Source organism: Sciurus vulgaris, assembly GCF_902686455.1.
Source record: "Sciurus vulgaris genome assembly, chromosome: 5".
Classification (NCBI taxonomy): Eukaryota; Metazoa; Chordata; class Mammalia; order Rodentia; family Sciuridae; genus Sciurus; species Sciurus vulgaris.
In genome coordinates this window covers 169,312,856-169,338,709 of record NC_136465.1, presented here as the reverse complement: position 1 = coordinate 169,338,709, position 25,854 = coordinate 169,312,856, and the positions used below count along the sequence as shown (strand labels likewise).

General features: G+C 58.5%; 1 protein-coding gene across 2 annotated transcripts in view; it reads right to left on the bottom strand.

The window, feature by feature from the left end:
• Positions 1-24,540, bottom strand: part of TOM1 (target of myb1 membrane trafficking protein) — a 30,097-nt gene extending 5,557 nt beyond the window's left edge. Inside the window, exons 1-11 of one of the 2 annotated variants that reach the window (XM_079140152.1) lie at positions 24,386-24,540; positions 12,719-12,803; positions 10,298-10,376; positions 9,359-9,508; positions 8,944-9,078; positions 8,690-8,833; positions 6,616-6,732; positions 4,163-4,296; positions 2,789-2,822; positions 2,389-2,482; positions 1,363-1,483 (exon numbers count right to left, since the gene is read on the bottom strand). In XM_079140152.1, the coding sequence (XP_078996278.1) occupies positions 1,363-1,483; positions 2,389-2,482; positions 2,789-2,822; positions 4,163-4,296; positions 6,616-6,732; positions 8,690-8,833; positions 8,944-9,078; positions 9,359-9,508; positions 10,298-10,376; positions 12,719-12,803; positions 24,386-24,437 (1,145 nt within the window). In that variant the 5' untranslated portion in view covers positions 24,438-24,540. Of the gene's footprint in view, positions 1-1,362; positions 1,484-2,388; positions 2,483-2,788; positions 2,823-4,162; positions 4,297-6,615; positions 6,733-8,689; positions 8,834-8,943; positions 9,079-9,358; positions 9,509-10,297; positions 10,377-12,718; positions 12,804-24,385 lie in introns of those variants that run through there. The other variant, XM_079140153.1, reaches the window with a different exon arrangement.
• Positions 24,541-25,854: the final 1,314 nt, after the last annotated feature.

Below are 25,854 nucleotides of genomic sequence, written 5' to 3'. Positions count from 1 at the left end.
GGCTGCGCTGGGGAGAAGCAGCCCAGCAAGAGCGCCCTCTGCGTTCTCCAGTGGGCTGAACTGCCACCTCTGGGGCTTGTGTGGATGGCCCGCCCAGCAGCAGGCAAGTCCCCCCTGACCCATTAGCTTCCACCTGCACAGCAGCCTCAGCAGCGTCCCTAACTCCACAGCAACCGTGAGCTACAGGCCTCGGAGCACCGGGGCTTGGGAGTGCGCACTCTGCTCAGGGCGAAGATGGCCCGCCGGGCATGGCGGTCTGCACCTCCAATTAGGGCTACTCTGGAGGCTGAGGCAAGAGGATTGAAAGTTCAAGGCCAGCCTTGACAACTTAGTGTCTCAAATTTTAAACAAGGACTGGGATGTAGCTCTGTAGCTCAACCACAGAGTACCTGCCTTGCACATGCTGGGTTCAAAGCCCAGTACCCAAATCAAAACAAAACAAAAACAGAAAAAGGAAAAAAGAGAGAGCCGGTTCACAGTCCAGGGCTGGCTCTGGTTGCGGGCAGGGCAGGGCACACCTGGATCCTGGTTATGGAATCCTGACTGGGAGAAAGGGCCCATCCTGCTGGCCGTGGCCTGTGACTGGGCCTGGATTTGCGGGTGCGGACAGGGGATCGACACAGAGCACCCAAAGCCAAGTGGCAGCAGCTGGGAGGATCCTTTAATCTAGAACTTTCCTTGGCTGTAAGAATCCTGGTGGCCCACAGCTTAGCCCAGGTGGTCACAGGCAAAGGGATGAAGAAAACACTAAGTGAACTGTTTCCCTGACAAGCACGTATGGAGCCAGTTTTGGAGAAACCGAGGTCAGGTGTGGGCCCTCAGACACACGTGCCACCTGCCTCTACTGCTGAAAGCAGGTCCCCGAAAACGGACCGCTTGTGGGAAGGACAGCCCACTGGTGGTGCAAGGCAGCAGGCCTGGGCGGGCCACAGGGACTCCTCTGGAGTAAGTGGCTGGGGCTTCAAAGTCCCGAGGATTCGTTAGGAAACCTCCCTGGCCTCTGGAGGGGTGGTGGGGCTAGAGAGACTGTTTTGGAACCAGACAGCCCTGGGCTCCCAACCTTGTGATGCCAAACACCAGCTTCCCAGCCTGACCTGTCTCTCGGTGCCTCCGTTCCCCTCTGACGACATGTGTAAGGTCCAGGCAGAGCTGGTCACTGAATGCAGCATCCCTTCCCGGCCCATCCCTGCTGACATCAGTCTGTCCCTTGACCACAGGGCTCTCTGGCCATACTAGACTGAGCGGCCACATGCCTTTCCTCACTGTGTGCCCACCGCCATGCCAGGTTTGGGGGGTCTTGAGAGTCCCTCCCCTGACAGAGGCCCTGCCTGCAGGGGACCACAGCAGGGCCAGGCCACTCACTCTTTCCGCTGGTCAGCCAGCGAGCTGCCCCGGGTCAGTGCAAACATGTCAAACTCGTCCTCCAGGCGGCTTGGGGCATCCAGAGACTGCAGGCCAGGCCTCACGCTGCTGGAGCCCAGGTCTGCAGGACAGAAAGGCCACATGAGGGATCTGCCTGTTCTCCCTGTGCCTCTCTGCCAGGCCTGGGGTTGGTGCTGGGGAGCAGCAGGGCAGGGGTGTGGGCGGCAGGTGGGGAAGACAGGTGGGGAGCCAGCAGGCCACTCCTCTCTCCAGCTGCAGTCTGCTGACACCCACGGTGCAGGCACTGTCACCCCCTGGGGACTGCAATGAGGGTCACAGAATGGAGAAGAGGCCACCCCTAACCTCTGCTGGGGAGGTGGTGGAGCAGGGCAGTGACCAGACCTGAACGGCTGAATGAACTCCTGGGCTGGGCACGTAGCGGGCAGCCGCAGTGACAGCGATGATGGGCTGGGGGTAGCTCAGTGCCCAGCACGAGAAGGCCCTGGGTTCCATCTTCAGTACCACTCACAAACCCAGAGTATCCTCCAGGCCTGGCACTGGCCTGCGTCAGTGAGCTTGTCCCATCCTCCTGACCCATGAGGCGGGCCCAGGGAGAGGCACAGTGAGTCTGAGTCACTTGCCCAAACTCACCCAGATGACTTAGGCCCTGGGCATCAGTGCAGAGGGACAATCACAGAGCAGTGGGTCTCTGAGATGCAGGGGCCAGGACCGGGGGGACCCCCAGGACAGCCCCAGTGTTTTGTCCCGAGTGCCAACCTTTCAGTAAGCGTTGGCCCTCCCTAGGAGCCTGGGTGAGCAGCTCCGTCCTGTCTGGGGTGCAGGGGGAGGGGAAGACTTCCTGCTTCCCATTGAGACACACACTCCTGTCGCAGCAAACACGACCTTTACCTTGGCAGGTTGGTTTGGAGGGACCCCGTTCTAAGCCGTGCACAGTGGAAAGCCCCCAGAACCACAGGGCTGCCTGCAGCACGTGAGGTGCCCTGGCTGAGCCCCCAAGGTACTTACTCATTCCCGCCAGCTGGGGTGAGAGGTCGCTGGTGGCCGCAGTGTCAGGGCCCATGTCGATCAGGTCAGCGGCCGGCTCAGCCTCACTTGGGGCCTGGAGGAAGGAGAGGCCCCAGTGACCTCCTGGCCTGCAGCCCTATTCCCTTCTGAAGCGCTGGCCCGCGCGCTCGGCCCCCGAGGCTCTGACTGGGAGGCTCTCTTCCACTTGAGCTCCTGTTCAGGGAAGGCCCTGGGCACTTGCTGGTGGCAGAGCCCTATTTGGCACATGAGAAGTCAGGAGCCCTCCCTAGGAGCCCGGTGAGCAGCTCCGGCCTGTCTGGGATGCAGGGGGAGGGGAAGACTTCCCGCTTCCCACTGAGACACACGCTCCTGTCCCTGTTGCAGCAAACACGACCTTTACCTTGGCAGTTTGGCCTGTTCGGAACCGTTCAAACCTACAAGACGGAAAAGATCCCAGTCAAGAGGAGAGATGGCACTGCTCCAGAAGAGCTTTCCAAACCGCAGGTCTCAGAATCAACTCGGTGGGTCATCAGGGTGCCCAGATGTCCTGGTCTGCCCAGTGAGTGCCTGCTGTTTGCATGTGCTTGTTAGCAGGGCCCCTTCTCCACTGGCTGAAGTGTCCCAATTTCAATGGCAGTCAAAGGCCCCTTAGTCACAACCAGCAAACCAACCAGCAAGGCAAGACAGAGGAGAGGACAGGGCGCATGGCCCGCAGGGGGCTGGTGCCGCTCCTCCCCCACCTTCTCCTCTCACGCTGATGGTGTGGGAAAGGCAGGGGGTCTGAGCCTGCCCTACGGAGCCACTGCAGGCCAAGGGGTTGGGGAGTGGAGGGAGGCGGCCTTGGTCTGGAGACTTGAGAGGTGGCATAACTATGCCTAGTGTCCGGGCACCTGCCTCCCAGATGGGAGAGGAGGGGCGAAGACACTGGGTGGAAGGGGCTGGGAACAGGAAGCACCGCACACTGAGCGACCTGGGGATGGTGTCCGGGACCACCGCACGCCCGCTGCCTGCACTGACAGGAGTGCTTTGCATTCCCCTGGGCCTCCAGCAGGAGAGTGGGCGGGGCCTGGGGCCCCTCTCAGTCAATCCCCGGTACCCGTGCACGCCCCTGGCTGGAGGAGTGGGACGGGCACTGCACACCAGGCCCCTGTGCGGGGTCTCCAGGCACTGCTGCACGGACTCGGTCACCGCCAGCTGGAGGTGGGGCGTGGAGGGCCACTGCCTGCACAAGCCCGGTAGCCCTTGCCACTCTTTCTCAGCAGCACCCCGTGCTCCCCAATGTCATGTGATCCTATCCTGGTGAGCTGTCACCAAGGACCCTTTCCCTCCCCATCTGGTGGCATGATGAAGCCAAGCCAGTCTCTGGGGGCTTCTGACTCAGGAAGACACAAGCTGGACCAGTGTCTGGAGCTGAAGCATTTTCTGACAGGGCACCTGGGACACAGTCCAGGGTTCTGTGTCCCCACATCCACCCCAGACCCCAGAGCTGCCCCGGGGCCATCCTGCCTGCTTATTGGTGGCTTCACTGTCTTGCTCTTCTTTGGATTCTGAAAACACCTCTTTAATAAGGCCTAGAAGGTTCTCTTCTGCTGCGCTTCTCTGGCAAGGCTGTGTGGCCTCCAGCAGGCCTAAGCACGCCGGGTCATCGCCCATGGGCCCTGGGCTGCAGGCGCGCAGCAGCGGGCCCGAGCTTGGGCGCCACCTGCCCCCACCCGGGGCTGGACTGGGGGGCGCTGGGGTGAAGGGCGGCTTTCGGGCTCTGGGCAGGGGCTACCGTTCGTGGCGCAGGAACACGTTGTTGAGGTTGTCGTTCACCACCAGCAGCTCCTCGGTCAGCTGCTCGTTGGAGACGTGCGGGATGAGCTCCAGGACCCGCTGCTGCATGGCCCGGCACGTCCGGTGGAGCTCCTGCCGGGGCGGAAGCGAGACACGGTCACTGGCCCAGCAAGGCTGTCCCTCGTGGGTAGTGCACCGGGCCTGGCCTGGCCTTGCCCGAGGGAGTGGTTTCCAAGGACCTCAAGTCTCTGTGGGGAGGCTTTCGGGCTCTGCAAACATGAGTGCGGATTTTACTTCCTGGTTTCTATGCTTAACGAATTAAATTAACTAATTAGTTTCACTATGGGGTCTTGATATTTTACCCAGGCTGCCCTGGACCCCTGTGTTCAAGCAATCCTTCTGCCTTAGCCTCCCCAGTAGCTGGGACACTGAGACGCACCCGCCACCCTGCCTGGCTCTACCTTAAAATTCAAAATACAGAAAATTCCCAGCATGTTAACTGTGCTGCTGGTCTAGCTCGGGGCGGGCAGGGTTCCAAAGGAAGTCTCTGCCACCGTCTTTCTTAGTTGAAAAAACAGACTGCGGGGCGTGAGGGTGAGGGCTGAACACAGGGTCACGCTCCTCTGGGTGTAGAAAAGACAAGGATTGGGGTTGGGGTCGTGGCTCAGTGGTAAAGCACTTGCCTAGCATGTGTGAGGCACTGAGTTCGATTCTCAGCCCTGCATTTAAATAGATATAAAGGTCCATCAACAACTAAAATATATATATATATATATATATATATATATATATATATATATATATAAAGAAAAGACAACAACCGGATGCAGGCCGTTATCCATGTATGCTAGTTATGAATCCCTGCCTCGTTATCCGACTTTCTAAACTGGGGAATAATTTCAGAGTTCCAGAGTCGCAGGGAGCTCTTGTGTGCCGGCACCCCGTCCCACACCTGTAAATCCAAGGCGGTTACACTGGGTGGGCCGATAGATCAACCGTCCCTTGGCTGGTCTCACCCGTTCTGCCGCCTTCTGCTCTGTTCCAGAAGCCTACCCACTTGGCTCTTGGCCACACGTCACAGCTCACTTTAATCATGAGTGTCGTGTTTAAACTTACTTGGGGAAAATAAAGAAATTAAAGCCCCCAGCTTTACAGGTTTGACTTGCAAGACTGTTTCTTTGCTCAGCCGCCAGGTGGACGGCTGCCTTGGGGATGGAATGGGGTCCAGAGTGCCACAGGCATGGCGGACAGAGCACGCTCCCTTGTTGGGTCTGGCTCCTGAGCGCCTCGCCGCCCATCCGCCTTGGCCGGGCCTCCCGGGACCTCCTGGTCACACCAGCACAGGCAAGGGCACCTCAGCTGGCTTTCGACATCTGTGGCCTCTGCTCTTCCCTCCGAGACCCAGTGCTCTGCGTGCGTGCTTTCCGCTTCCCCGCCTGCCCGCACGAGAGTAGCGCTCCAAGTCAGGCCTCCTGGTCAAACCCAGCTCGCTACTGACCAGCCAGATCGCCCCAGGCACATCACCTGACCGTTCTTTGCCTCAGTTTCCTGACCTGCAGAATGGGTGTGGTGAGGGTTCTGGTGAACACAATCGAGTCCACACAGAGCCTGGGACCAGGAGCCTGGTCCCAAAGCGTGGGCGTTGTCACTACCTGGCCAGCTTCTCCCTCCTGAGTCACAGACCACTCACACCTGCCATGGCTGGACACTCAGGCTAACTGCACTGCGAGACCCCTGCCAGCCGTCACACTCACGTGTCCCCTCAGCTCCCACGCTCGGCCCACCCTCATGGGGAGGATCCCTGAGCACAGCTCCTTAGGCATAGGGACACGGAGACCTGCCCTGGGGGGCTTGAGGCTGAGGGGAGAGTGACAGTCAGTCAAGCACCCGAGGCTCCGCCCCCTCATGGATCCCGCTGACTCCTGGGCCTCAGGGGTTCCCAGCCTTCTTGGCACCCTCATGGCTGACTGCCTCAGGGAGGGGCCTTTCCCCAGCCACAGCCCCTCTGCCCCGGCGGCACCTGGCTCACAGCACGCAGGAGCGGAACTCCACGGCTCTCACTCGCCTGGCTCCTGAGACCCACCCCACCTCAAAGCCCACATTGCCCTGACCCCAACTGTCCTCAACGGCGGCTCGAACCTTCCAGCTCATCCCAGGGCCACTCACGGGAGCTGACCTCGGGCACAGGGCTGGCATCTTCCATGCCATTCCTCACGTAATGCTCACGCCCAGCCTGTACCAGGCGGTCAAGGCAAGAGGGCTACTCGGGTCAAACCAGAGGAGACAGAGCTGAGGTCTGAGTTCCAGTCTCAGGAGTCCAGAGCCCCTGGCCGTCACATGCCCTGCTGTGACCTGGAAGTTCCCAGCGAGTCACGAAGGTGACTCGTGGACTGGGAAGGCATGTGAGTGGGTGAAGGAGCACGGGGCACCTGGGCAGGGCCCTGGGCTCACCTGTAGCAGCTCCAGGTCCGCAGGCTCCGCCTGGGTGGGCACCAGCTCCGTCAGCATCTCCGACATCACCCGCACGTTCCCACTCACCATCTCCAGCTCGCTGCGCAGCTTCCCGATCTGAAACCCACGGCTGAGTGAGGCGAGCAGCGTCTGGGGCCCCTGCTGCCTGGCAGCACCCTCTCCAGGCAGCCTCGCTCCTGGCTCCCGAGATGCAGCCCGGCCTCAGAGGCCTGTGATGGGCTTGTCCCCGACCCCCACAGGCCACTTACAGGGGTGCTACTAACCATTGCCATCTCCAAACCCGGGAGCCAGGCCTGGCAGGCAGAGGCTGAAAGGCGACAGGCTGAGGGGAAGGCAGCGCCCGCTGTGCGGCTGGAGCACGCCAGCGTCCCCTGGGTCCAGGGTGGAGCTAACGAGGCCCCGGGGCCGAGGCTCCCCTGGGGAGCAGTGGCTGCAGGCCCTCTCTCTCCTGGGAGAGCCGGCTTTGTGTCCCTCTCTCCCCTAGGAGGACAGGGACTATCCCCACTGGATTCCTTCTTGACCTTGGTCTGCTTTAGTGTCCCAGCCCTGCCACCACCTTGAGCTTAAACTCGGCTTTGGCAGTTGTCTCAATGACCAAAGGGAGCCAAGGGCTTGGGCTCAGGGACGGCGTCAGGAAGTTTCACAGGAGCCACAAACGGATGAGCCGTGAGGCGGGACCCGGGCACTTTGCTCCCCACGCTGCTGCGCACGCTGATGCCCAAGACCTGGCTGCAGAACCCTTTCCTCTCGGGGCAGCTGTGGTGTGGCAGCCAGAGGACGACGTTTTGAGAAAGAGATGCTGACGTACTCTCAATAGTGTGACCAGTTACGGGTGATTTCAGAATGAGAACGCCACTATGCAAATCAGGATGACTGTGAGCTGCTGCCGTTTATGCCGTTTACGGGCCACTGCATGACTGCCTAGCGCACAGGCTGCTAACTGGGCCTCGGCCACAGGTGGATGGCATCCACGGCCCAGCTTTCACCATGAGAAACTGAGCCCAGAGACCCTCTGCATATCCACGCTGGTTCACGAGCACCGAAGCCCACAACATGCCTGGCCACTGGCCTTTTAACCAGCGCCATGGTGAGTGGGTGGGGAACTCGAGGCATCCCACCCAGAGGGACCTAACCACAAGGGAGTGGGGGAGGGCGTCACCTGCCACGCTCCTGACCGTCTTAACATGTTCCAGGGGACAAAAGCAGACTGAAACTCAACAAAAACTCCAGTGTTGCTTAGCGAGAACCTTCTGGTACTTAGAGGTAATCAGTCTTAATCCATGCAGCTGCTAGACTTTAGGCAAGCTGGCTGAAATCTCAAGTAAGGTAGATAATTTTTGTGTATCATAGGGTGGTTTTACCATTTTTTATGTGGCTTCAATTATTTTGTCCAGTTGGCAAAACTTTTCTGGTAACATCTATACTCGGGGTGGTTTCATCACTTGCCAAGAGATAACAAAGCAGAGGCCTCCGCTCAGCGGAGTCTAAACTTCCCAGAGCTGGCACCCCACTGTGCAGATGGGAACCCATCTGACAGGAGCAGCTACACCCCGCACGGCCTCAGCCTGCAGAGCTCCCAGCTAGCGGGCAAGCCGCCGCAGACCAGCTTCAGAGGGAGGACGCCGCATGGACGTGGCCTGGGAGAACCGCCCTAGAACCCACGCTCCACTCAGAGCCCGGTGGGAGGACACTGAAGCAGGACGGCACCGTGCGCGGCCGTTTCGGTTCTTGTGCAGGTGTTCTGGTCAGAGCCTCAGCTGGGACGAGACCTGCAGTACGCATGTTACCACCCAGATAAAGGGGCCCTCTGGCTGAGGGCCGCCTGCTGCGCATTTCTTCTCTGGTGCTGCCCGAGGGCTCCAGGGACAGCATGGTTTGGGAAGAGCCAGGGGTCAGATAGGCCTGAACTGCCTCCTGAGCTGTGGGCCTCCGGGCGAGTGATGGCTCTCTGGACTTTACCTCTAAAGCAGGAACTGTAACACCACAGTGATTTCCATACCGATGGGGGCTCTGCCCCCGCATCTGCCGGCTCTGCTGGGGCTTGTCTGCCTACCTGCTCCGGGGTTGGTGTGATGGGCGCATCGCCGGGCAGCAGGGCTGGGGTGGGCAGAGGGGTGCTGTGCTGGCTCAGGTCCCCTCGCTGACTGCTGTTGGAGCCCAGGGAATTCTGTCCTGATGTCTCTGAATTGAACACGGTCTGGGGAGAAGACGGTGGAGCAGGCCACCCAGGTCAGTCCACAGCAGGAGCTGCAGGACCCTGGGTAACACCCGCCCTGCCCATGGTTTCCAAGTCGGGGTCCTCCTCACCCTTTGGGGCGTGTGGATGGGCGACAGCATGTCCAGGTCGGTCATGGGGAACTCCAGGCCCTTTCTCCGCAGGTCCTCGTAGACGGCAACGACACCTGTCAAATCCGGGGAGCTGCGGAACGCGTCAGCCCAGGACTGAGAGGGGACAAGGGGACATGGCCGGTAACTACTGCTCACCTTCTTCCCTGTGAGCCGCCCCACCTGGCACCCAAAAGGGAACAGAAAGCCTTCCCCTGACTTGCTGGTCCTCCATGACCACCTGCAGCCAGTGAAGGACAGTGACCTGCCTCGCCGCCCATGTTCCACACCATTGCCGATGACCAAGCTCTCCGAGGGCAGCAGGGCCTGGGGCAGCCCAGGCGGGCGGGGCTCTGGGAAGGAAAGCCCTGGCCTCCTCTCCCTGGCCAGGACTCACCTGGATGAGGCTCAGCACCTTGTCGTGCACGACGGTGGGCGGGTTGTTCCTGGGCAAGATGGTCCTCACCAGCACACTCTCTACAAAGTCCTGGCTGGCCACCAGCACGTGGAAGCGGTGCCCGCAGTTCTTTACACAGGTTTCCAAGACCTGGAGGGCGAGAGGGGCCCGGGAGCTCCCGGTTAGAGGAAGGGAAGTCCCACTCTCCCGCCCAGGCTGGTCCTGCGTCCCACGTGGGAGGGGAACACCGGGGGCAACGCCAGCACTCGGGCTGTCTCCTGGGGGCGGGGAAGCGCAGGGGTTGCTATAGCACCTCCTCCCCGGGTCAGTGTCCCCGATCCTGCGGCCGTACCTTAGCCGACCAGTCTAGAGCGGAGGCGGCTCTCCAGGGAGAAACCAGAACCTGAGCTCCCACCACCCTGGGGACGCTGGTCCAGGACCAGCGCTTAGCCCCCTCCCTCCCCTGGGGGTTGCCCTTGCTTGTCCGTTTAGCCAGACCCTCCTGGGTATAGAGCCACTTGCTGGGAAGATGGGACACAGCACGCTCCTCCCCACCAGCCAAACCACCCTGAAGCAGGATGCCCACCTATGCCTGCCCATCCTGGGCCTGGATGGCCTCAGGATGGTGGCAAACCTGTTCTCAGCGCCTGGCACTGTTCTGAGCTCATTTTTCATGGTGACAAGTGCCAGGCAGCACCTGCTTTCCTGCTGTACCTCCTCCCTGGGCCTGGGCTTCCTAAGCGCCTGCGGTTCTCTGGCCCAGGCTCCGTGCCGTGGCTCCGGGGAGGAGGCCTCTGCTCCCACACTGCCATCACTCTGCCCTCTGAAGAGGAGCCCAAGGGTGACATTCCACTGGGCCTGAGGGGAGGTGGCCTGAAGCAGACTGGTCCTGCCCCGTGCCTGATGGAGGGGTGGACAGATGGACAGACGGGCACTCACCGTGAGAGCCAGCATCACCTCGTGGAAGTTCTTGTTCCCCACGATTCTCTTTTTTACTGCGCGGAAGGCATCTTTGGGGCTGAGCAGAAGGAATAAGGAAGAGAGGCTCAGGCAGGCCCCTTTCCTGGCAGAGGCTGTGCCAGGAGGCCCTGGAATGCTGGCACGGCCTCGGAATTCCCTCCTCCCTGTGCCTGAGCTGTGTCCACGAGTGTCCAGGCCCTGGTCAAGCACTGTATGCAGTCCTCTGAAGCCTGCCCAGCAGACGGGCTGCCCAGCAGGGCTTCCCCTCGGGTGGCCCAGGCCTCTTGCTGGGAATCCCTCTGGGGAGAGGTGTGAGCGCCTGTCCGAAGGCGGACCTCAGGCCTCGCCTGGCAGCACTGCGGCACAGCCCTGGCTCTGCACGCGTGCAAGCCCTGCAGCTGTGCTCTCATGCCCCGCCTGGCCGGTGCTCTATCTGTCCATCTGTCCTTCAAGTCTGACCAAGCAAGGACCTGCCAGTAGTGCTGACCCATCAAGGGCTACACCGAGGAGCCTGGGAGCCTGGCATGGATGCTGGGCAGGAGTGAAGGCGTGGGCAAGGCCTCCAGGGCAGATCAGGTGTGGGGTGGAGCTGGATCAGGGCCAGTGGAGAGGACAGGGCAGGGAGGGAGGGCCTGGCACAGCTGGGGATAGCAGTTCCACGCATTGGAACCTGGGCTGGCTGCCCGCCTTCCTGGGCCCTTGTGTGGCCACTGCTAAACTTGGAATGTGGAATGTCCCGTAAAGGCCCAGGTATTAAGGCTTGGTCCCCAGGGTGGTGCTACTGGAAGCTACAGAAGCTGAGAGGTGGCCTAGCGGAGGTCTTTAGGTCACTGGGCTGCCCGGAAGGGGACTGGGTTCCCTGGCTGCCTTCTCGCCCAGCCTGGAGACCCCAGCTTCTCTCCGTGAGCTGAGCATCTGGGTACTGTTCACAGTGCTGGAAGGCAGGCGGCACGGCTGCTGTCCTGTGGGCCACTCTAGGGCTCCAGAGGGACCTGTTTCCACTTCTTGCAGGGCAGCCCGGAGGAAGGGACACAGCTCCGGGCACAGGCTGTGCACCCTGGTGTCCAGCGCCCTGCGGAGCCAGGTGCACGTCACTGAGGCCACAATCTGATGGGGAGACTGTGTGGTGAGGACACTGAGATGACAACAAACGCAGGCCAGGGGCCGCTGCCTTGCTCACTGCCGGCCCGGTGGCTCGTGTGGTGCCGGGACATTCAGGGGCTCAAATGGCCACACGCCGGAAGGACTCAGCTCCTGTCTGCATCATCCGGAAGGTGGAGCGTGCTGTCTCCAAGGACTCCCAGGCACCTCCAGCACGACACCCACAGAGCTCCAGCCCTTCTAGAGGCTCCATGAGGCTTTCTGCCCGCTTCTCTCCTGGTGGCCTGCCACCTGCCCACCATTCTCACCCACCTCATTTTGACAAGTCCAGATGTGACGTGAGCATCAAGCCCTGGAGCATGGTTGAGGGGACGCTGGAAGGCCCTGGCAGCCTCTGCCTCTCCCAACAGGGCCTCGACTCTGGGCCTGGACACCCACAGCCTCCCTCCTCTCTCCATGCAGAGCACCACCCAGCTGAGAGGAGCTCTCTACACTGGCTGAGGGCTCACTGGGTCACCCCGTGAAGACTGGAGAGGGACATGAGAGCTGCTCCAGCTGCTGGCCCTGATTTGCTGAACGCTGGCCTCATCTGGCTGCACTTCCCACTGGCTGTGGCCACCACACCCCTCCCCCACTGTCCCTACTGGTTTTTCCTGAGGACAGTGACCCTGGCATCCCCCCTCTGCTCCCTTTAGGGACTACTACTAGAAGGATTTAATAGCTGTGCCACAGAGGACAAAGACCTGAAGAGGTAATGGCCTGTCCAAGGTCACGTCACACAGCTGGCCGACAAACACTAGTCAGAGGTGAGAAGCTGAGTCCCCAGCACCCCACGTCATGGCCGCAGGACCTGCCTCTCCATGCCCTGCACCTGCCCTGTCCAAGTCTCAGGGGAGCGAACAGGGGCCCAGGTGTGTTCCTGCTCAGTGGGGCCGCTGGCCCCGACACACGGCCCAGCTCTCGGGATGCAGAGAGGCGGCAGGCCACCTCCTTGCTGGGCGTCTCCAGCTGGCCTTGTCCCGGGAGCTGCTGTGTACGTGCAGTGGAGGCAGTGCAGGGTGGCAGCTGCTGGACGCTGCTTTACACCTCTGCCTCTCATCCCCTGGGGAAAGGGTTTGGCCTGGATCATGGTCCAGAAGTGTTTAAAGGTCACATTCTTGCCTAGGGGGGTTCAGAGGAACTCTGAAGCCCCTCCCACACCCAGGCCATCAGCTAGAGGGCAGGATGCAGGTGAGGGTCAACGCGGGTGTGGGCGGTTCTGTGGCGGGTCCACAGGCTGCACCCCCCATGGGTCCTTACCCCTCCTCGGTCTCATTGATGATGTCGCAGATCTCCATGTTGAGGGCCCAGTCCTCGCTCTGCAGGGAGCCATCTGTAGCCTTCTCTGGGGAGAAGAAGACACAGTCAGAGGGGTGCGAGGGCCTGAGTGGGTAAGCGGGGAGGAGGCACAAGGTGGGAAGACATGGGAGAGGACAAGAGGATGGCACTTCTCTGGCACCCAAGATGGGCCAGTTTGACACGTTAGCTGGTTGTCACTTGATACTTATAGTGGCCATCTAAGGCCAGGGGCACCCCTGTCCTTTGATGGAAGAGAGGAAACCTGGGCCTGGAGTCTACCAAATGGAGCAGGGTCAGCAATCTAGATGGGCCTGGTCTCGGGTTGTTCGTCTTTGACAGGGTAACAGGGCCAGGACTGCTTTATTTTATCTTTGGATTGGTAACCATTCACGAGGTCCAAAATGTAAACAGTTCCAAGTCAGTTAAAAGGAGAGTAAATCTCTGTCCCTGCCCCAGCCCCTCACCTCCTAGAGGGACCCACTGAAACCAGCTTCCTCTGTCATCTCCCAGGGACCTTCTTTATGTAGGAAGCGAAGGCTGCATTACCGACAGGTGATGCAGGCTGTCCCTTTCGAGCCACTGTTTGTGCTCCCGACTGGGCTAACTGCACTGGGATACGGTGGTGGCAGGGTGCACGAAGGCCCTGCCCTGCGGCCCGAGACCGGCCTCAGCACGTTTTCCACCAGGCCTGTTGCGGGCCGGGAGGGCACCTCTGTGGCTGGCAGGCCGGTCTTTCAGGACATGCCCATGCTGGGCCGGGGACACTCCTGCTCTCAAACTGTGCCTTCCCAGACTCTGGGTTTTAAACTGACCTGACCTCAGTGCCACCCCTGGGTCCTGCAGCCAGACAGATGCTGGTGGCCCAGGACATGGTCAGGTGGCGGAGGTGGGAGGGCGTTAGCGCTACTCCTGGACTGTGGCCAGGGGCAGGGAGACGGAGGGCTCCCTTTGAAAGGGCTGACAGCCGGACTCGTGCCTCCCACGACTGCTTACTGCGGTGGCTTTATGTGCCACCTTGAGGACTCTCACCCCGAGAGCCACATGGGGAGAAGCCGAGGGAGCTGAGCAAGTGTCCCTTTGAGCAGAGGGTCCTGCCTGCTTCGGGGGGGCAGTGAACACTCAGACGTGACTCCGACACTTCCCAAACCCTGGTGCCTGCTCCCAGGGTAAGGGAGTGGCTGTCATGTGCAGGCCGTGCTGGGGGTCATCAGGGTTTGGAGGTGAGGTGTCCCCAGGAGCGCACCTGGGAGACCATGAAGACTGAGGAGAAACTCAGTCTAATCGTGAGTCAATCCCTGGAATCAGCTGAATGGTGACTGGAGGGGGCTGTGGCTGGAGGAGGTGGGCACTGGCCATGGCCTTGGGTAAGTGTTTGTATCTGGTGAGTGGAGACCTGTCTCTCAGCCTCCTGATCACCATGTGAGCTGCTTCCCTCTGCCGCCCTCTTCCGCCATGAGCTCCTGCCTTACCTCGAGTCCCGAGGAACGGAGCCTGCGGTCTGTGGGCTGAGACCCCTGGAACTGTGAGCCCCAAATACGTTTTTCCCCTAAAGTTGTTCTGGTCAGGCCCTTTCATCACGGCAGCGAAAAAGCTGACCAAAACTGGGAGGCCACCGGGAGGCCTGCCAGGGAGCGCAGGCAGAGAGGACGTGTGTCCCACAGGCCATGTCCCCGCGACCCTCTGTCCCATGGGCCAGAAGTCTTGGAGTCACTCCTGACTCCAGGCTTATGAATCCTGCCAATTCCAGTTCCCAGTCCCCTTCTGTCACACCATTCCTTTCCCACTGTCCCCAAGCAGCCCACCTGCCTCTCCCTGCTTCCTGCCGGCTTGGCCCCACCCATCCCCACGCTGCCCAGAGGGAACTGAAACTGGAAAGTGCCCCCGTTTCTCGGGACCTGCGACCTTGCAAGGCTCCCAGTCCTCAGCCTGGCCTACAGGCCCTTCCGCAGTGATGGTCCATCTCCAGAGCGACCCTGCCGCACCGCCGCCGGCTGTTCACAGGAAGAACGAGGTTGGACCCTCGCTCTGCGGGTGCACGTCACCACCCTCACCTGACCAGCGAAGCTGCGTGTAGTGTCAGCCTCCTGGGGGAGGGGCGCCCACCCTGAGCTCGCTGCCCTCTCGCTGGGTTGGGGGCTCTGCATTGCCAGGCACTCGCTCTCTCTTGACCTCTGCTTCCCAGCGGCCCCCCAGCTGGAGCCTCTTGGGACCCCCAGCACACCCTGAAAGTGATGAGCACTCTTGTCCTGGGGACAGAGCACTGAGGTTCTGGATGTGATGGAGGCACTTTGGAAAGAGTGGCTGCGAAGCGGCAGCTGGGCACCTACAGACAAGGGGAATCACACTGGGCGGCAGGTGGGAGCTGAAGGCCTGGAGCGCCAGTCTGAAGCTCTCCCAGGGGGCGGAGCCATTAAGAAGACAGACATTTCAGCTGGGTGCAATCCCAGCAGCTAGGGAGGCTGAGGCAGGAGGATCGTGAGTTCAAAGTCAAAGCCAGCCTCAGCAATTTAGCAAGGCCCTAAGCAACTCAGCGAGACCCTGTCTCTAAATAAAATATAAAAAAGGGCTGGAGATGTGGCTCAGTGGCTAAGAGCCCCTCAGTTTAATCCCCAGTATGGAGAAGAAAAAAAAAAAAAAAGAAAGATAATGATGGAGATTTTTTTTTTTTTCTTTTCAGGTCCAATAATAAAGCAATCTTTATTTAACAGCATCAACCTCTCCTTCATCAAATCAAACTTTTATAAGGGGGACAAAAGGGAAAGTCTGGGTCCATGCAAAGGAAATGTTCAGGGTTACACCAATTTAATGCGTGGTTAGGTCCAGGTACTCAAGACACCATCTGGTCTCCAGTTTTCTCCATCTCACAGCTCAGCCGTCATCTACGTTGCCTTCGCTCTTGGACAATGTTCTCCTTGGGGTGGCAAGATGGTCCCCGGCAGCACAGGACTTACATTCTATAGGGTTAGGGCAACCCAGCAGTAAGGAAATCAGAAGGTCTGGATTCCATCCCCGACAATGTAGAACCTTGAATTGATCACCTCATTTCTCTGGGTTTAAGTGTCCTCCTCGGCCACCTCCGTGGGGCCGGGGCAGGGGTGGGGGCTGGCGCGGGGTGCCCGGGACGCCGGGGACAAAAGGGCCCCACGTGCCCGCTCGTGCGCGCACCCGCCCCACAGGCCGCACCTCGCCGCCCCTCAATGATGGAGATTTTGAGAGGCCAGGTGCAGGACTGTGGCACACAGAGGAAGTGGGAAAAGGAAAAGAAGGATGAGGCCCAGGTGACACCAGAGCACCTGATACCTGACCAGTCCAGGTGGAGACTGGCTGCCCAGGCCACCGCTGGCTGGCTTGCTCAGGTCCGGGCCCAGACGTGGGCAGCAGGGCCCACGTGCGGACTACTTTGGCTCCCGCCAAGCAGGCGTGTCCGGTCAGGGCGGAATTCTGACCACGGGAATCTGAGGCTATCTGTCATGTTTTGTTTTTAACTGTGACAGTGACCCAGCTATTTTAAGAAGGGGCAATAAAAACACTGACTCCTGACCCTGACCCTGACCTGCTGGCCACGCTTCAAGGACAGACGAGCAGCAGGTGGGCCTTGTCCCCCAGCTCCTGATGGGGGAGCCAGACCCGGCGTCCTGTGGTTTCAGGTCTGGGCGCCTGTCTGGCAGCCTGCCCTCTCTGCGGTGGGCCTGCTGCAGACTCTCCCGCTCAGAGGGCTCTGGGGGTTCTGCCTAGCGTGAGGGTGACATCGCCTCCCCTCACGGAGATCAGACGGAGCAGAGGCCTGTGCCTCGTGGGCAAAGGTCTGACCCTCCAGCCTGACTCTGCCCGTGTCAAATCGGGGTGGAGCGGCCTACCTCGGTGCTGAGGGCACTGGCGGGCAGGGCAGGTACGGCTGTGACGTGGGCCCAGAGGAGGAGCGAGTGCCACCACGGCCAAGTCACACCTGGCTTTGCTCCAGGCAGTTGCTGGGCACCCCGTCCTGGTCTGCTCCTCCTGAGCAGTGCCCGGAATCCTGGGCAAGACGGCCAGCCCGCGGGCCCCAGGAGCCGGCTCTCCTGTCTCTGTGGTGCTGCGGGCCTTCCCTGCAGCCTGACCACTCCAGCCGTCGCCGGGCCCCTCCCCACAGGGTGGCTCTGGACAGGGCTCATGACCCGCCTGGCGGGACCACCACCTCCAAGCTCTTCTCGAACATCAGCTGACCAGCGTTCTCTGCTTGAACCTGACTGTGACCCTCAGACCTGGGCTCCTCAGGGGCTGCTGCCCACCTCCTGGGGCCTGCTCCTCGCCTTGGACTCTGCCCGGCATGCCCCCTTCCTGCAGGCGGGCACCAGCTCACACACAGGCGCTCAGCGCACCAGGGACGGACGCCGAGCTGGGGCACAGGGAGCTGGCAACCTGTCCGCAGCCACAGTGCGTGAGCTGCAGAGGTTTGAGCCCCGAGAGACCTGGGTCTCAAGTCCACACACCTCACCACCACGTCGTGTGCCTCTTGAACTGTGTTAGGACCCAAGACGACACGGGGGACAAAACCGAAGTGGCCTCACCCTCAGTTATATGCCCTACATATGCAGGAGGTGAAGCCAGGGCCGAGGGGGCAGGTGCTGAGTCAGTGGGAGGCCAGGGTGCAGAAGAGGAACGGGCCACCACACCCACCCCACCCGTCTGTGTCAGCTCTCCAGGGCTGGCCTCCTCCCCTGACTGGGTCCCTCCTCACCCGCCCTGACAACACTGCAAACAATGACGTGAGGACCAGCACTCACCGAGCCCTGCCTGAGAGATCAGCCAGCTGCCGAGATGGACTGGCTGGCGGCAGGGCAGCCAAGGGCTCCTCCCTGCTCCCCACCACTCCCAGGAGGCACAGAGGGGAGGGTCACTGGGTGTGGAATGCGGGACTGAGCCTCAATGCAACGTGGGGGCCAAACCCCAGCCTCCCCTGTACTGTCGGCTGCATTCCACCAACCACCACGCAGGGACGCAGCAAGAAGGGACTGGGCGTTTAAGGGCATGGGTGAGCGGTCACACCAGCCCCGAAGCCTCAGACTTCTTGCTAGGAGAACAGGGCAGAGGCTTGAGCCTCTGTTCCAGGGCTTTCCTGGTACTTGCTGCTGAAAGTGGCCCTGATCACATCCTCTGTCCACCCACAGGATGCCAGCTGTGGGTACTCTGGCAAGGACCTAGGTGACACAGCTTCCCTGAAGTGGGGGCCAGGCGCAGGTGTGGGGTGGCCTGGCCCTTCTCCTTCTTCTTCCCACAGCTCTGCTTCCTGCCAGGCTGCGACCCCTCAAACCTGTCCTGTCCTAGGAGCGTGTCCCCGCTTCCCACCCTCCCCCAGGCTCCTCGCCAGCTTGAGGTGGGGTCTGGTGGAGGCCCTTCCCCTCCTGCTCCTCCCTCGGTGGCCAGCAGCTTGCTGCTCAGGCACAGCTGCCAGTCCTGCTTAGTGGACTCCTCAGAAGGACTCTGTCCCATCGAGCTGCAGGCTCCTCACCAGTTGCCCAGCCCTCCACACCAGATGGACCTGGCCCAGGTAAACCTGTAGTACCTGTTTGCCGAGTGGCTGAAGGCGACTGAGGGACTCGCCAGCACCATATGCCTTTAGAAAATTTATTTAGATCAAGTTCTTATGCCTTAGGATACTCGTCGATTCCTTGGTAGCCGCAGGGTAGAAATTCTAGTCTTCCTTTCAACTGACTGACCTTGGAATATTTTTAAAAGTTCCATGTCCCTCCTTCATCTGTCCTCCAAATTAATACCCTCAGAACTGGGACCACTCCACTTTGAGGTGATGTGACCTTCTGACTCCTTGGACACAGGCTAGCTGTGCTGGCCACCAGGAAAGGCAGCATGGGGACCCACCTGCCTCTGCTGGACATTGGACTTTTAGTAGCTCCCCCCACCCCCCATAAAGACTAGCTGCAGGGGGCTGGTCACCCTTACAGACATGCTGCTAGCTCTCAGTATTCCGCTTTTCCAGTCTCCCTTGCAGCTACTTCCAGCCCCTGGACGCAGGGGGCACCTACCCCTCAGGTGGCTCCTGGGGAGGTTTCTCTCCTGGTAAGAGACCCAGGCCACTGTGCTGTCCGTTAAGCTTCTGGTTGTCAGGATGGAACAAATTCGTAAGGGAACAGGGACGCAGAAGGAGCTGTTACCGAACAGACTCACTCTGGATGGACACGTTTCCACCAAGGGAAGCCCAGAGGCCCTTCGATCCCGAGGGTAGCAGTGAGAGCAAGAGTGAGCAGCAGGAGACGTGGACCCAGACCAATGCCACCTCAAGTCCTGGCCGGAGCACCCACTAGTTATGTGGCCCCGGGTGAATGCCTCAGCCTCTGTCTCAGTCCTTGTGCAGAATATGTAACTAGTCACTCACCTTCCAGAGTAGTGAGACAGGAGGATGCATTTTAAGCACATTGTGTCCAATGAGCACAAAGGAAGCACCCAAATCAGTGTTATCTGCTACAAAAATATCAAATGGGCTTTTGAAAATTTCAAGTACTTCCCCCAAAAAGACTTTCTACACACAGCTGGGCCTGTAGCTCAGGAGTAGAGCACCTGCCTAGCATGTACAAGGCTCTGGGTTCAAACTCTACCACTAAGTAAATAAATAAATAAACACGAAATTAAAACTACAGGAAAAAAGTCAACACATACAGTGGCAGACTTCTTTTTTTTCAGCCAGCAACTTGTCTTCAAGGCTATTTCCCACATGAAGAGTTCTTTCCAGACCTAGCCTGGAAAGTTCCACCAGCTTCCTACGTCAGTGAGCCGTCCTTCCTCAAAACTCTGGCTGCCTCTGCCCTGTCATTCTTTAACCACGGACCACAAGAGAGCCCTAAAATACCCTGCAGAGGGTATTACTTTTGTAATCCACAATTTTCAATTCGATGTAACTAACTATAGGACCCAAATGAAGAAAATTTCAGTGAGACAAAGGAGGGTTTTCTAAAACTACGCACCTAAGAGGGAGAAGGCTGTGCAGGCCGGGTCTGAGGGCTGCCCCCGAGTGCAAGAGGCACAACCAGCCACCTGGGTGCAGGGAGGAGAAGGGGCTTGTGTTAGGCTTCTGCTGTCTCTCTGCAGGGGTGGGGGGTACTGATTGACTGGGGGTATTGGCTCAAGTAATTGTAATGACTTGGCAGGTCCAAAATTTGCCAGGTAGGCTGGCAGGTTGGAGACCAGGGCCAGGCGCAGTTCAAGTGCAAGGGCAGCTGCCTGCAGAATCCCCTCTTGTTTGGGGAGTCAGCCTGTTTCTACTAAGGCCTTCAAGTGACTGGACAAGGCTTACCCTCATTACGGAGGGTGAGCTGCTTCAAAGTCTACTGATTTCAATGTTAATCTCATCTAAAAATATCTTTCCAGAAGCATCTGGAATGTTTCACTAAATATTTGGGTACATGACCTAGCCAGGTTGACACATAAAGTTGACCACGACAGTGGCTGTACTGTACCCAAATGAGTTCAAGTTGAGCAGTGAACACCACTGTCTGCCCTCTGTTCTGTCTCAGCCCGTGGCCTGCTGGCCCTCTCCGGTCCCTCCTCGCCCTTAGGAGCACAGCCTGGCTGCCCCCTGGGGTCTTGTACAGTAGCACTTTTTAGTGCTCTATCAACGGTCAGGTTTCCTGTGTCCTGTGAGGTGTAAGACCCTCTGAGGTTTTGTCACCTGTCTTGGGTACACAGATGGGAAGGGGAGGGACTGTACCTAGCCCTGCTCCTCTGAGGTAGAGGCCAAGCTTGGACCCCACGTGGAGCTACTAGGACCAAGGCATCAAAACATGTCACCCTGGAACACGGCAGGCTGGCTCACGGGCAAACACAAAGACACAGACTGACATGTTTACTTAAACGTAGGATAGAAAAAACATGAACTGGCTCATGGAAGCCATGATTTCAGGGATATAACCACACAGGACCAGGTCAAATTAAAATAGGTGAGGCAATCAAAGCAAAGAGGTACCATAAAACAGGTGGCATGCAGGTCCACAGATGGATCGCCAGTCGCACACAAAGGATGCGCTGGCTGGGCCTCTCGATGAGGAGGGGGAGCGTTAACCTGCCCCAACCCCCTGCTTCTCACGGGGTGCCCCGAGCTAATTAGAAGACACTGAGGGGCTTTGTTTTTGCTTTTTCTAAAACCAGAAGAGCGGAAATCCTTCCTAGGATTCTTATTTCTCTGAGCTCAGTGAAGGAACAAAACCTATTCACCAGTTCCATCAGGCAAAGGCCTTAATTCCCAAGTGAGAATCAGCTCCACCCCACAGGCTGAAACCTGACCTGTCCATGAATGCGGCTGCCACTAGCCTGTGGCTCCTTCCCAGGGACACAAAGACCCAGAGAGAAACCAACACAGGGCTACACTGGAGTCAGGGCCCTGGACTGGCACTTCAGCTCTGCCACTAACTCCAGCTGTGCTGAGGAGTTGACAGCAGCAGCAGCAGCAGCGAGCATCACCACGGCAGCAGACCCACCTTTGCAGGTCCCAGCTCAAGGGCCCTGCGAGGCAGCACACGGCAATTCCCTCAGGCAGGTGCCATTATTAGTCTCATTTTACAGATGAGAAACTGAAGAACAGATTGGTTAAGTAACCTGCCCCATTAACAGAGCTGGTGAGGGTCCCTGGGTCAAGTTCACCTTGGGTATTACTACTAAGTCTGTCCCGACATTCTGCCGCCAGCCTCAAGACAGACCTGGGCTCCAATCTGGCTCCTGCATCTGTGAGTTGGAAACAAAAGCTTTAAGAGGACACCCAGGGCACACTGCAGATAAAGGTGCAGGTTCAGACTCAGGGCCCAGGGCCTTAGCACCTGCATGGGTGCTCTGATCCCATTTGAGGAACACAGCCTTCCACTCTTCTGCCTCAGCCGGGGCTCGGATCCAGAGTTCAAATTCGGTGCATCTTTGTACCCTCTGAGAGTTACAGACGGTCTTTACAATTTTAAATGGACGAAACAAAAGCCAAAGGACAATATTTCCTGATGTGAGAATTACGCCAACTTTGTATTCCTGCGTCATAAATGAAGTCTTAACTGGAGCACAGCCGGCCCGCTGATTTACCTGCTGTGTAGGGCTCTTATGCAATCACCGCCACGTGGAGCAGCTGCAACAGCGACCACACAGCTCACAGTCACAAGAGCTTACTAGGGGGCCCTTTATGGAAAAAGTGTGCAGACCTGGTCAGGTCTGCCCAGAGAGTTGGGCAGGAGTCCCCTGCGCAGCTCCCTGCCCTTGGCTCCCTGCTTTCACAACCCCAGGGTGGTGGGGCGCTCGCCCCCAGCGCACCCTGGAGGGCTGGCGGCGCAGGCTCTGATCTCTGTCACTGGGCCTTGTGCACTCAGCTCTCTCCTCTCAACATCGTCAGTTTCTTTCTTCTCCTAGCATCGTCCTTCCTCGCCTACCTCCTGTTCCTCACCAGTCCTCTGGGAAGGACAGGGTCAGTGGTGGTGCCTTCAGGTCACAGGTAGGAGAAGGGCAAAGGACAGGGTGCGAGGCACAGGAGGACCCGAACTGGAGCTGCTCTCCTGCCTCCATCACGTGGCTTGACTGCCGCTCTGGCTTCCAGTCCATCTTCCCCAAAGGGCCCCCTGAGGGTCCCTCGGTTCTGATTCCTTTCTGAGGGTCCCCTGGGGAGCAGTTAGTGGACTGGGGCATTTCTGACCTCCCTCGGCTCCAGGGCTGTCTCAGGTCTGCACTCTTCTCTCCTGACGCCCAGTATCCAGCACCCAGACTACCAGGGCGGGCCCCGGGGCTGCCTGTGTTCCGTCTCCGCAGCTCCATGACAGCAAGCTGCTGGGATTTGGACTCAAAGTGCCAGGGTGAGCTGACAGCCAGAGATGAAAAATGGGATTCCTGGGTAGACTTGTGACGTCTGTCTATAAAATATACAGTAAGACTTGTCCTCAGGGAATACCTGGAAGGAAGAGGGCGGCGTCCGCCTTACCTATTACTAAGAATCTGGGCTTCTCTTGGCCATGGGCTGCTGCCCTTGGGAAGCTCTCCAGGAGCTGACACGGTGAGTGCATCTATGTGACGATGGCAGAAATAAAGCAAATGATGACGGCGACCAGCGCTGAGGCTACGTCTGCTTGCGCTGTGCAGGCGCTATTGGGGACTAGCCTGCTCCACACTGACAGCCACAGCTTAAGGGAGTCTGGCAGGCAGGAGCCTGGGAGAGCAGGGAGCAGTGGCTGGACCTGAAGGGTCAGGGAAGGCCTCAGGAAGGAGGTGACGCCACATGTCCTGAAGGATGAGTAGAGCTGCTCAGAGGGAAAGCAGGAGCAGAGCGACAGGCAAGCACCAAGGCATGTGTGTGGCTGGGTAACTTTGAGAGTCAAGTGACTCTCGTCCTACTGGTATCATTAGAAGCCATGTCCTCAGGGATGCCAGTCCTGTAAGCTTTACTCTTGAAAGGGCACACTAGTCCGTAGACCTGAGTTGATTTCACTCCTGTGGCCATTACGTAATCCTGTGGCCATTACAACACAGCTGAGTCAGTGAAACATTAAGAATGGAAAGATGGTGTTACTTAAAAGATGCCACTTTCTCAATACGGATTAAGTTTAAAAGTTATCAAGAAGATGAGAGAACTTCGGTCGTTAGAGTTGCTTCATACAATACAGGACCACACCCAGACTGTCCCTGAAGTGACGGTTTGGCGTGTGATCGGGAATGGGTACCTAGAGACCTACTGCCGGGTGGTTTCCAGGGATTCACAATCCCCACTTGGTGGTATCTCAGTAACAACGATAAAAGGTACCGGGACTTTCTTTTACATAGCACTGGCCGCGCGCTGGGCACTGCTCTCTGTTCTCACGTTATTAACGAGTTTAATCTGCACAAGTCCAAGAAGGGATTGTTACCCCTAACGACAGGCGAGGAGCCCTCAGCACAGGGGCTCTGGCACAGAACTCTGTGTCCTGTCGACAGGGCGCGGAGACACCATCATGCGGCGGGGCCTGAAGCTCTGGGCTCCCGCGAACGGCACGTTTCGGCAGGTGCCTGTTGCACAGCCACTTGGGGGCCAGGGAGGCCGACCCGTGGTTTCCGAGATCGCGCCAGAGAAGGGCTCTGGAGGCGAGGTCGCTCCGTGCCGCAGCCCGCCCCGGGTCTGCGAGACCGGCCGACAGGTCTCGGAGTCCCTCCGTCAGGTCGCCCCAGGTGCCAAGTCCTAGCCTCCTGGGTCTAGGGAGAAGGGACATCAGATCCCGCTAAGATATCCATGTCCCGGCAGCATGGCGAGCCAGAAAGCGGCCGGCAGCGGAGCCCCCAGGAGAGCACGCCGGGGAGGCAGCCCATCGACCAACTCCTGCTCAACCACTCTGTCCCTTTAATCCTGAAAACTTTCTCCCTCCGCTCGGGACCCCAGCACGCGCACATTGGCTGAGCCGCGGCCGCTGGACCCGTCCTCTCTCCTTTCCTATTGGCACTCGCAAGCATCCATCTCTAGCCCGGCTTCCTAGTGGCCTGAGTTCTTGTCAATCAAGAGTGGGCGGGGCAGTGGGCGGGACAACGACACGCCAGACTCACTGCCCTCCTAGCCTCCCAGAGCCGAGACTGGGGACCTGGAGGCTCCTCGGGGACCAAAGCCGAGTGAGGAGCATGGGGGAGGGGCTGTTCGGGGCTCCAGGGACTCACCGATGCGCTGTCCCACCGGAGAGCTGAACGGGTTCCCCAAGAGAAAGTCCATCGCCGCGGCTGCCGCTGCGACCAACCCGGGAATCAGCTGACAGCAACCGCCAGCGCCGCCGACCCGTCACGTGACGCGGCGGACCGCCCGCGGGGAGGTGCCGACGGGGGCGGGGCTGACGGCGAGGCGGGTGCCCTGAGTCTGAGGGCAACAACCTCGCTGCAGCCCCTCGGCGTCGCGGACGTCACGCACGTCGGAGGGCTGGGGCGGGGCCTGGGACGCGGGTTCCCAAGCCACGCCCCCGGCGCTTTCAGCAGGCGTTTAGGGGCGTGGCCTAAAGGTGTCAACATCTTTGGAAGACTGGTCTGTGGTCGGGGAATGACCTGAAGTTTAAGCGTAAACTCCAACTCTAGTGCGAATGTCACTATCTCTAGTCCTGACCTCGCTGAGAGTACACACCTAACCTGAGAATGGGGTTCTGCCTGCCCCTGCCCGATAAGACTACTCCTATTTGATGTCGGGTTTTCTCTGCTCCAAATGGGCATCCGTTTCACCTGTTTCCACTAGGCGGCAAGGACTTGAATTTGTCCCTTATGACTGATGGGCTAGTGAACACTGATGCAGTCATGAATGGGGCAGGTGGCACTCATATCTACCATTAATTTACCCTGTGATCCAAACAACAAGCTCATTTTCTCTGGATACAGGAGTTAGATCAAGGTCTCTTAACCAATTCATTTTACTTTTTTAGGTCACAGGCTCCTTTGAAAAATTGAAGACAAAAAAAAAAGGCAGTGATCCAATTTTGCTTAAAACACCAGGGAGTTTGTGAGAGTTACAACAGTAGACCTCAAGAATCCCCAAGGGCATTGCCAGCTCTGTGATTCTACTGTCTTCTTCAGCTTTCCTTGCTGTGCATGTATCCGTTATGCTTACACACCAGACACCTGAACTGTTGGCTGTTAACCTTTTCTTCTGACCACTCCAAAACATACAATTGGTAGTTTGGTCTACTGCAGGGAGCTTTAGAATTTATTGATACTGACGTTTGTGACTTTCAAATCCAAAATGCTGAATTGATTTTGCACAAATTTTGGATGACCGAAAACCTAAATTAGGACTATGTCAGTCACTTCTGTGATTTATGCATTCACTTGTTTGAGCTGCCATGGGACATTTTTTCTGTATAATATAAAACTTTTGAAGTGTTTCAATAATGTTCTTAAGACTTGTAAACAAGTGCCCTTCCCCCTATTAGGATAGATGTTCCATGACGACTGGGATACTGTGTCTATTTTGATGGCTACTCCTGTTTAACCCCATGAAGAGCATATTAAAATCTGAATAGGCCAGTCTGCCTTTCAGTAGTGGTCTTTGGGTTGTAAAGGGTGTGTGTACACTTAACTGCATGTCAGTTACTTTCTGTCTTTCTGCATTCAAGCATACTGCTTGGTTGGATGGAGTATATTGAACATGA